At 40.4% G+C, this 11,724-nt stretch overlaps 1 protein-coding gene across 1 annotated transcript; it reads right to left on the reverse strand.

The window, feature by feature from the left end:
* Nucleotides 1–5,189: 5,189 nt before the first annotated feature.
* Nucleotides 5,190–11,496, reverse strand: sparcl2 (SPARC-like 2; the record flags this gene model as incomplete). The annotated part of the gene is made up of 6 exons (XM_083898012.1): nucleotides 5,190–5,315; nucleotides 6,633–6,787; nucleotides 6,885–7,003; nucleotides 7,169–7,280; nucleotides 7,417–7,489; nucleotides 11,398–11,496. 6 exons carry the CDS (start codon nucleotides 11,494–11,496, stop codon nucleotides 5,190–5,192), a joined length of 684 nt encoding a protein of 227 aa, XP_083754138.1.
* Nucleotides 11,497–11,724: the final 228 nt, after the last annotated feature.

An 11,724-nucleotide genomic window follows, 5' to 3' on the forward strand; every position in this document is an offset into this window, starting at 1 on the left:
GGTGACACTGGGCTCAAAATCTCTCTCACACGTACACACTTTTGTGCAACTTTTCTTATTCACTTCTATTGAATGTAACCCCATTCCTATACCTTAACAACTCACATGTACCTCTTCTCTTAACCAGAGCAGAATTAGGACTTCGCCTTATTAAAACCAGACTGCTACTTCCCACGTCTGCAAGTCTGCAGGAGTCTACATGACGTATGCATGTAGGTAGGTATGTGGTAGCTCCTGTGGGAAATACTACACTGCTGCAAACCCTCATTTTATCATCAATGAACCTTGGAACATGTATGTGCAAGCAAAAAATGCGTAGCAACCCTCTGGGGACAGGGCATACAGAAAGTATGGAAGGGCCCTTGGTTTCCATTAGAACTCCTGACAAGGTCAGTCAGGAAAAGGACACAAACATGTACACAATCACAAACACTTCTCCACCATCATAGCCGGTCTGTGTGTGTCTTTTGATCCTGTAGTCCACCCACTCACATACCCAGCCCCCTCTTTGCATCGCTGTTTAATATTTTATCAACACACAGTCCGCCAGACAAACTCCATCCAAAGAGAAAGTGATAGGAAGTGAGCGTAAAAATTTAATTTGGCATAACTGTGTAAAAAGAAGCTGCAAAACTGGCCTTTTCATCTATTATGGATGTATGCTTATGAGCAATACATAATGCAGGGGTCCATCTTCATGACAAGCATGTATTAAATATCATGTTCTGAGTTTGAGGAGTCTTTGGATGCATGCTTTAAATGTCACAGTTAGTTGGCTTTTTCTGCAAGAGTGAACCGGACGGCAAAGGGAGAAAGGCCTTGATAGTGAGAGGAAGCGATAGAGAGATTGATAGAGAGAGTGATGAGATGGAATGGGGGACATGAGAGAGTGAGGGAGGGAGGGTGTGCTAGCTGACAACGGGTTAACTGGAATCTTTATTTTTAACAGCATGTCATCACCAGCCTCCCATCTGCTCCAGAGCTGTCAGAGTCCCATGGGAGTATGTGTAAATGTGTGAGAGAGGGAGCAAGAAGAGAGATGTGAGCATGCAAGCCATCACAGATCAGATCACTGATCAGAACCCAAAGGAGGTGGTGGTGGAGGAGGAGGAGGAGGAGCAGAGGACAAGGTTAGAGAGGTGGGTGGCACACAGATATCTCCCTCTTTTAATATCCAAATGGGGTGTGACAGGATGAGGGGAGGTGAAGGGTGTAAGTGTGTGTGCACATGTCTGTAGAAGGAGGACACATTTTGACACTTTGACCTTGTGTGGAAATGTTTGGTTCATCCTCACAACCATTAAAAGCTGAGGGTTAAGACTAGGTTTTAGGGTTAGGGTTGGAGTTCATTTTAGGCTAGGTCAGTGGTTAGGGTTAAGCATTTAGTTGTAATTGTTAATGTTAGGGTAAGGGGGTGGGGAATGCATTAACTCGATGAGCGTCCTCACTAAGAACACTGTACAATAAATGTGTGTGTGCACGTGTGTGTGTGTCTTGGAGAGAGAAAACGAAAGGATAAAGTGGTATTATCTACATCTGCCTTCTCTGTACTTTGATGGGGGGATGGAAAGAGGTAGAGACAGTGATCCAAAGGTAATGAGAAGAGGGGGGGAGAAGAAACACAAAGAATGAACAGGCGAGGCGGAGGTGTAGCTGTGTCAGACCACCACAAGCGACCACAGCACCTTTTCTCTCCCTCTGTTATACGGGAATCCCTAATGGGACTGAAGGAAGTGTTTAAGTAGAGGTGTAGTGCCCACCTGCCCAGGTGACCTCATGATCATCAAACGCCCCTTCGATGTCATTTCCATTTCTCTCCCTCCAGTTTTGTTTTTATGCAAAGGCCGACTGCAGCTCTCTGCAGCTCTGCACTCTACTTTATTGAAAGTATAACTTCAATTTATTTTGATTCAGCGACAATATCTTGATATTTAGGAGGATTTTATGTTTGCCCACCATGAAGTGGAAGCAGTAGTCAGTTCCTCTTTGCCTCGCGTTTGCACAGAATTTGCATCTCGCGTTAAGTCCTGAATCTCTCTCCCCCACTTACTTCGTCTTCCCCTCTCTTTCTCCCTCCTCATCCTTCAGGCATGGCATATTTGAAGGCAAATTAGTTCAGAGAAAGCAGTCATACCAAAGAACCCACCCCAGGACACACACACACACACACTTTAGATCCTAGTGGTCTTTGAGCACCAACACTCACAAATGAACACATACAGCTGGAATAAATAGCTAGAATACAAGAGTTTTTAGTGTGTCATATATTATACATGGTGCATACACATACAAAGCATCAGCAAGCTGTTTGACCTTGAGAGAGGTCAAATACTTTACAGAGTTGGCTGTGAAAAGAAAATGTTTTGCAGCATCAAAAGCTTCTTTTTTCTTCTTCTTGCATTTCCGCCTCTCCTCAGTTACTCCTGATTCCTCAGCCGTCCCTCCCCCCCGCGCACTCTCCGTTCTCAGTCTTCCCCTCATTTCTGATCCATTTTTTATGCATTACTCCATTACTCTCAACTCCCATTTACAGTGCATTACGCACGGCCGTCGTTCACAAACACTTTGTACTTCTTTCTCCTTCCTCCCGTCACTCTTGTGTTGCTCCATCTATTTTCCGCTCTCCTCCCGTGCATTACAACACTTTCCTCTCGTTCTCCCCTTCACCCCCACCTTTATTATCTCTTTGTCTCTTCCCCAGTCACGTCCTCTCTAAGCTCTTCTTTTCCCCGTATCGTTATTTCCCTCCGGTTTGTTATTCTCCATACATCACGCCAGGCTGCACTGTAATTCTCCTCTTTAACTGCTTATTCATAGTATGCCTTGTAAATTGGGACTGCCTATTGTCTCCCCCCCATTTAACAACACAAATGTCAACTGATGTAATTAACAGTGCTGGTGGTGAGTCTGTCTAGACATTTATTTGTCCCTTTCGAGCGCACACATGGATGCACAGACAGAGAGAGAGATTTGATGACTTCATAAATCACAGTGAGACAAATTGCAATGTAGAGAGAAACAAAATGAGTGACGAGTGTGAAGCCACTGCCACACTGTACTGTAGCCTTTAAATCAGGAAACCGAGATTACGTTGTCTTCAGAGATGCTGGGGTTTGACGTCATTTTCAAAAGTTGTTCTCCTTGACTGTTGGGCACAGCTCACGGGAACCCATTTTCACTGCTGTACAGTAGGTTAAAAAAAAAGAGAGAAAAAGAAGCCTGTGAGTGATACAAATGAAAAGTATTGTTAGCTTCACTGACTTGGAGAAAGTGTGATTTAACTTGAGTTTGCACTGGTCAACACCAAATTTATTGTTTAAGTTTTTTTTTTTAGCTGATTTAGGATAATTTGGATGTGCTGAATCCAAAAATCACATCGGTTTTGCTCAATCAGGTCAACTTTCTGAACAAAGCTACACATTAGTTTTTTAACGTTTTTGTTTACATGTACGGGTATTTTCACATCATATGATTCAGAATTCTTTTATATTTCTTACAATAAACAAATTCTGAAGATTTTGCATGTGCCAACTTATGACTAATTGTTTTTTTATATATTACGAGTGAATGAAATGGCTTCGACTAGAAGATCTTGCAAAAATCTGTGGTGATTACACCATTGTTCCAAACAGGAATCTGTGAGACAAAATTTTTCTTCTAAAACCGTTTTTGGATGAGAAATATTAACGAAAGTCAACTGATCATGTCACAAAATTGTAATCAATTTAGTCAGAAGATTGGATTTTTCTAAATCAAATTAGCATAAAAACCTGACCTGATCGAGAAAATTGGATGAAAAGTCATAGACAACTTACAATTTTTTTTTGTAACCCAGTGTAATTGGATGTCAAAAAATATAATATAATAATATTATCAGATAACTCTAAGGAAGTCAACAAAAGACCTGACATTGTCCCTTCTACTGTATCCTTATTTATTTTTCCTTGTTTATGTGCGAAATAAATAAATAAAACAAAGGTTCAAATTTATTCATAATGTGCGCAACTCACACATGAAACGGTAGAACCAGGCCTCGGAGCGGTCCACCAGACAGGTCGTCCACTCGTGCAGGACCACCTTCCTGTTCTTGTTGTAGTCACATGACCTGCGAATACAGCACAGTGTTACATACGATGACCTCACAATATGGCGCTGACAGAGAGATGGCGGAAACAGATGAGTTCACTTGTTCACATAAGCACCATGTGCTCTCCTATGTTGCATGCACACACAGGCCCACAACCTTGCGAGCACAAAATGACAGATTTATATATATGGTGATTTAGAGAGAGCATGATGATAGAGAGGCAACTGCATTGAGGTTCATCAACAGCCATTGTCTTTTATTTTACCCTGAGCGTTATCTCTGAAGGGTAGTCCTTCAATTTGTGTTAATCCATGGGCAGCGGGAGACACAGTGGGTAATAAACATTATCATTGCTGTGAATGGCTTGACATTGACACTGCCAGCCCCAGCTCCCACAAAACGTGTCATTGCAGACTGACTGAGAAATGTGAGGTTGGGCTGGAGGAGGGAGGAGAGAGGGAGGATGGAGAGACGGAGGAACGAAAGACCGAGAGAAGAGCGAGCATGAGAGAGGTATCGACAGAGAGGGAGGCGGAGGATGAGTCTATTTGTGGGAAAGATGAAAGGAAAGTAGGAAGTGCAGAGAGGGAAGAGAAGTGGCTGAAGCGTGGAGGAGGAGTATGAAGATAGAGATGGTGTGGTCATGAGATGAGGGGGGAGGAGGAGGACAGGAAGAGTGGGAATTGGCATGGCAGATGAATAAATACATGGCATGTAGAGAGAACAGCATGGTGGGAGGTGCAACTTGGTCACAGAACGGTTGGTGAAAACCACCGCGGTGTGACATTTTTAACCCTCAGTGAAAACTGTTCAAGCCTGTTTCTGTTTCACACTTTAGCAGCGTTAAGATTTCATGTCAAGTAATTTGCTTTATGTCAAGACAGAAGGAGGAGGAAACTAGTAATGTGAGAACAGGTTGAAGGTTCAACACTTTGATGGGATACATTTCCTTGCCCCTGTACACACACAAACACCCCCTCAGGTCTGATAGTACTGCTTGACAGAGCCCATTTAAGGTATAATGGTATGTCCATGTGACTCTTAGAAAACACACACCGGTAATGAATAAATTCATAGCTGTGTCAACTTAATTATCATCCTGTTATCTGACTGACAGAAAGAATGGTGCAGCGCAGCGCTCCAGTGGCATCCTCTTGTAGTTCAGCTTCCTCAGGTCCCTGCGGCTCAACTTGCCGTCTTTGTTCCTGTCCAGTAGGGTAAATCGTTTCTATGTAGAGAGATGAACAGAGATAATGTTGGAGTAAAAGGAAATGGTTTGACTTCATTAAAGGTGACATATGTAAGAATGTGGCCAAAAACGGTTAGTACATTTAAATTCAAAATACCGAGGTCTTTTAGGTTTCGTTTTCTGACGTAACTGGCAACCTGTGGTTGCTCAGCAGCTGAGACTCTACTGACTGCAATGATTGGTAGACCTCGGTAGGTGGCGCCACATGCCAAAACATGATTTCAAAACATGATTTGCGTAAAACATTTTTTAATGCAAATATTTTGTCTGTACTGTTGTTGTTGGTGAGTTCAGTTTGTTATATGAACATTATTCCTGAGTCTCTGTGACATATTAGGAGGATTTTATGGCCAGTTACTTTAGATTTATTACATAATGCACCTTTAATGATTACACTTTTTTCCCAATCATACAAAAAATGTACTTGGACTCAGACTCTTGCCAATTAGTGGATTGATTCTCATAAATTTATGTTCTGAGGTTCATGATGATGATGATATGATTATTATAAGGAATAAAGTTCACTATTTGAGGGACATTTTCCAGGATATTTCTGATTGATTGCCATGGAATGTACGTATGTCTGCACAGGAACAGGATTGATATAATTCCAATGGTTAAAAACCTGCAAAAGTCATTCTCAAATCAACTGTTCATTGTCCCACTCTCCCTCCCTCTCGCTCCATTTTTCATGCCAGAATTATTAGAGTAATGTCTCAAAATAAGTTAATCAAAAGAGGTTTATTTGACAATTCTGTCCATTAATTCTCAAATCATCAAGATAACAACAATTTATTTAAGAGTTGAGGTCAAGTTAACAATAACGTAGACCTCAGTTCATCATCTTATTGAATAATTTAGTGATTATTGACCAAAACCTATTTATACATGGTTTCCTTAAGAGCTACAGCCTCATTGTGTGGATGACCACACCTCAAGAAACACAAGAACTTGCCACTTACAGTAAGTTGTTAATATTGATTTCTTGCCACACAATCCATGAGGCCCAGTCAGTGTTTTGCGAGTATGATCACGGTGTCTGGTGTCAAAAACAACTTTATGTGCAGTGTTAAGTTGCTCTGGGAGTGAGAGAGTAATCGCTGGGTATGTTTTTTTCTTCGGTCTACAGCTCCTTTTGCATCATAGATTGATATATGGTTTTGATTTCATTTGCATCATCTTTAGCTGAGGTCATCATAGATCGTAAATCACATTTTGAATTGTACAATCATCTTCTCAGCCTTGTCTTTTGAATGGCACTCTGCTGCTTCCTTCAAGCCTTAACGTTTCAGCTACCTGTGCTAGATGTTTCCTCTGGGTGTGGCTGAGGCAGCTCTGGGGCGGGGCAGCAGGTGTGTATGATTCTCCCATACGACTCAGGAGCAAGAACCAGTCCAGGAGACGATATGGAAACTGGTTTAGTTCCTCCTCGGTGCATTTAGCCTTTGGGACTGATTAAGAGAGATAAAAGAGCCAATTTGGAAGACTGCTGTGCACAGTGGACAATGTCAGTGCAATATTTGAATATCTGCTGCTGTGTGGGTTTACCCAGGCAAGGTCCCGTGTGAGCCAGTCCAGTGCGGCGTCTCTTTCTACAGGCTTCTTTATGCAGCAAACACTCATTGGCATACGTTTTTCCCAGAACACTGCACACTGGTGCCCTCTGCCTGATTTCAGGGGCCAGAGCCCACATGCAAAACTATATGTGAGGATGGATTATACTGTGGTAATTCAACAAACTGCTGTCATTCCATACTATACTAATTTAAAAAAAAAAAAAAAATGGTATAATTCACAAATACAATATTATTATTATTCCATGAAGTGTTTACCATGGACAGGACTGAGGACAAACACATCTGGGAACCAGGACTCCATTTTCCTCAACGACCTGGCACCACGATCCCACTGGACTACGACATTTCAGCAATTCACAAAGTTTTTCTATAACATGAGGGAAACGGCCAAGCTGCGTCATGTTTGATTTTTTAATTTCACAGTGCACATTTATGACCATTCGACTTGCAAACAGTGTAAACATCAATAAAAAGACACATAGTCACATACAATTATGTCTTACCTGGCTCGACTCTGCCGATATATGGTTTCAAGCGCTCCTCAGCTTGTCTCTGTCTGCGCTGGGCTCTGCCTCCCTGAATAAAAAGTGGAATTTTGTTTTATTTAAGGTCTATTGTCAAGAATCAGTCGTCAATATCTTTCATATTTAAACAATTACTGAGGTCTGTAGAAATGTCAATACAGAATTTAACATAATTTATCTTGCTCCACCACTACGTCTTACCCTGTGAACATTAAATCCAGTCTTGTATAAAGCACCTAAAACTAATACTTGAGTAAATTATCTTACCAGAAAATGACTTTGGTAGATTTGAAGTAACTTTTTCTAATAATACTTAAGATAAAGTCTTAAAGTATATGACATTTACTGTATTTAAGTATCAAAACACATTTTCTGATATAAAATGTACTTAGGTTTTAGATGTAAATGTATTTTTTTTTAAAGTCAGGAGTAATTATTGAGCCATGGTGGCTCAGTGGTTGGACATGAAAGGCTGTGAGATAAATTCCTTGCTCTGCTAGTCTATATGTGTCCTTGAGCAAGACACTTGACCCCATGTTGAACCGTGTGAATGAATGAATGGCAAAACTATAGAGTAAAGCAGCTCAACAAGACAAGAAAAGCTCTATATGAATACAGACCATTACTAACTCTTCTTCTGATTTTATTTGGTAATAAAGTAACAAAGATAGTTCGAGGAAATATAGCGGAGTAAATGTAAAGGTTGCTAGAAATAAAAATAACAAAGTAAAGTACAGATATGTGAATCTTGTACTCAAGTACAGTAAAATAGTTTGTACTTTGTTAGATTACAACACTGATTCAATCATTGACAATGGAATATTGCAGCACTGCAGGAGTCAAAGCCACTTTAAAAAAAAAAAAAAAAAATGTGTGAGTTCAATTATAAAAGAAAATGTGACCATTATTTGTCAAGTGCAGCATCAGCATCTCCAGAAACGCAGAGAAGCAGGAGTTTATGTCATGGAAACAAATAACAAATGCTGCCACACAGTGGTGAAGGAGATGTGTTTGTATATGCAGTATAAGCTGATTTGTGTCATTTTGCTGTATCGTGTTATGTCTCCACACTGCTGTTGCCCGTGGAGGCAAACATGGATACAGTTTTCTTAAAGTTTACCATCATGTTGTGGGCAGAGGATGAAAGAAGCATACACAGATCTGTGTAACTCTGGAGGCATGCACCAAACTCACATATGGACTTGTCTTTATTGTAAACTTGAATTGTGAATCGCAGTATCTTTTTTTTTTTTCAACCGATGTATCTCAATTTATAATACACCTCTAATCGAATTCTTCAGAAAAAAAAAATTAAAACATTAAGTCAGTTTATTGAAAATGACTGCAGCGCTGTAACAAAAACCACAATGAAAATGGAATGTGTTATATATCACATCCATCTCCCCTCATACACACGGAACCCAGATACTTTGTAGTCCACGCCAGGTCCACATCTGCCTGTGAAGGCCGCACAGATCAGATGGGAAACAGGTGCACAGCTGACCCAAAATACTGGAGCCACACGCTACTACCATTTAACCCCATCACCAAACGCTTACAGCAGAAAAAATGGGAGACTGTGTGCAATAAATTTTCTATAAAATGTAGACATTGTCCATGTCCTCGCTGCTACTCTGGCATCAACAAAATCCCCAGATTATATAGCAAGATCATAATCACATTTTTACCCAGCTGATTTGTAGTTTTAATGCATATTCCCAAGCCACAAACTTACTCACCGTGGATGAACAAATATGAAGACTGACAAGCAGAAACAAGGTATAAGTCAAGGTCACGGTCATGGCTGAGACATCCAGTGAACCTCATAAGGAATCAGACAGATTCACCTGCAGGTGAAAAACACTGGACTGAGTCACGTGGATTCTAAAGACAGATTTATTGTATTGTGTTTATTGAAAAAGCATTGACTCTAAAATCTTTTTAAGCGTTGCATTTGAGTTGAAATATGAAAAGGAAATACCTGAAAAACTATCCATGTAGACCAAGATATAATAGCTCAAATTGTCCACAATTTTCGTTCCTGTTGCTGTTATTTACCCACTATAACTATATATTTATACATATATATATTTTCCTGTCATTTCCATAATGTTGCAGACAGGAGGCAATGCTCCTCACTGAGTCCTAGTGATTTTTTTCAGAATAGAGGAATAACAGAGGGTGAACATTCAGCTTTCAGTTGAGAACGTTATTAGAGACTAACATGTAATTTTCCATCCCCCTGACTGCTTGAGAAAACTAAAGCTCACCAGTGGCTGCGTCTCCTTTCCCTTGTCATTATTCCCTTGCTGTTTCCATACACCTTTCCCTGTCTGTCTGACTCACTGTATCTTGTATTTCCATCTATTTTTCTTGAATTCTTGCTTTATCCATCCCCTCCCGCCCAGTGTCTTACCTTCACATCAGCTCCCTGTTGTTTGCAGTCGGGTGCACGGGTATCTGGGCTCAGTGTTAGTTTTTGTTAAAAGTTGTTTAGAATAGAATAGAAAGTGGGTGTGGGATGGGGTGGAGTGAGAGCTGTACAGTAGGAAGAGTTTTTATGGGTCCACTGGTTTATAAGCGAGAGAGAGAGAGAGAGAACATGTGGTCACACATCTTCTCACTATTACATTCATATTTTTCTGTTCTATCGTTATAATTTTGAGAATCTTCCTTTCAACAGCTATTTTTCTTAGGACACTGCATTGACTTCCATTTATTTGGACAAATCATAATCCCTAACCTTAACCATAACCAGTTAATGCCTAATCCTAACCTTAACCTAACCTAACCACTATTCAAATCTAAGCTCCAAACTTAACCAGTTCACTTAACCTCAGAAATTAGATTCTGTCACGTTATGGCCCAGGTTTTGGTCTCCATGAGGACTACTGATCCTGACAAGGTCAGTGTAGAAAAGGTCCTTAAGAGGAAATCAAAGGCAATCATGGAAAAAGACTGCTCTCTAGTGGTTAAGGGGGCCAATAACAGCTTCACTGTACGTCTCCCACAAAATTTGTGGGAGACGTACAGTGAAGTTGAATCCACAAAGCAAAAATTAGTCACTATTTAATAGTGACTAATTTTTGCTTTGTGGATGCCTCTGTTTGTTGTGATCCTCAGTCCCGTGTCAGATATTTTGTGGACATTTGATAAAGTGAAAATAAAATTTCATAAAAATCAACCATTCAGCCAAAACATTAAAGCAGCCTGTGATCCAATTTCACATTGTAAAAGTGACCATGACAATTTTAGCACAAGACACTACTTGAGAGCATCATGCTGGATGAAGATTATCCAAAAACCTCTGAAGACAACATACGTTCTTAATAATGATAATCACTTGTACTGTATGTGCACTGTGATGATGCCGATTGTGCTGAATATTAGGACTGGCTTATTATGAGCCCAGGACAAGTTTCTCCAATTCAATACACATTGCACTGCTTCACGTTGATCTTCAAACTTGCTTTATTAATTACAATTGATTGATTATGAAATTATAGCCACAGTTCATGTTACAGCATCCACCACCACCATACTGAAGTAGTTCTTCATGCATACATTGTTCTACAGCTAAACTACAAGGTATAGTGAGGTTGTGGATGTAGACACTGAAAAATGTAATGTAGTTATATAATATACACATTTCTCTCTCCAGGATATTATTATTAGGTCTGAATGATGAGAGGAAAATGCCTGCAATATTACTGAAGAAAACTGCAATTTGTTTTTTGATATAATTTTTTTTAGGTCAAAGTCTCTTAAATAGTAATAGATAGGTCATATCATGTGGCTTAAAAACCCAGGGTCAGATGTTCTTAATTGCAGCCTTTGTCATAAACTCAGTACGTTTAAATGAAAGCATATTAATCATGCAGTGTAACGAGTGCACACATGGATCAGACATGGATTAGTATCCAGTCTGCAATGTGGAGCAGCAGAGTCACCCTTTGAGACCCAGGTGACATCTCTGAGCTCCGCCCCTCTGGAGGCGAGAGGAGTGTCGGGGATGATGAAGTGCTGCTGTGGGGAGTCAGTGAGATGAGTGTGAACCATTTGTGGACGATGTATTCACCAATGTCTTCCACGTTTATAAAGCTTTTGTTTTGACCGAGGATTCAACGTCGTCCATGTAGCCGGAGCAATGGCTGTACATTTATTTTGTTTACGTTCGCTCGTCTCTTTCCGTGTCCTCTCGGTTTCTTCCGCTGGGCGCTGTTGACACAGTGAAACTAGCGGCTCGGTGATACGTTAGAGGTATTTATTTAAACTGTTGAACTGTAA

This window comes from Microchirus variegatus (genome assembly GCF_963457635.1).
Source record: "Microchirus variegatus genome assembly, chromosome: 11".
Lineage (NCBI taxonomy): Eukaryota > Metazoa > Chordata > Actinopteri > Pleuronectiformes > Soleidae > Microchirus > Microchirus variegatus.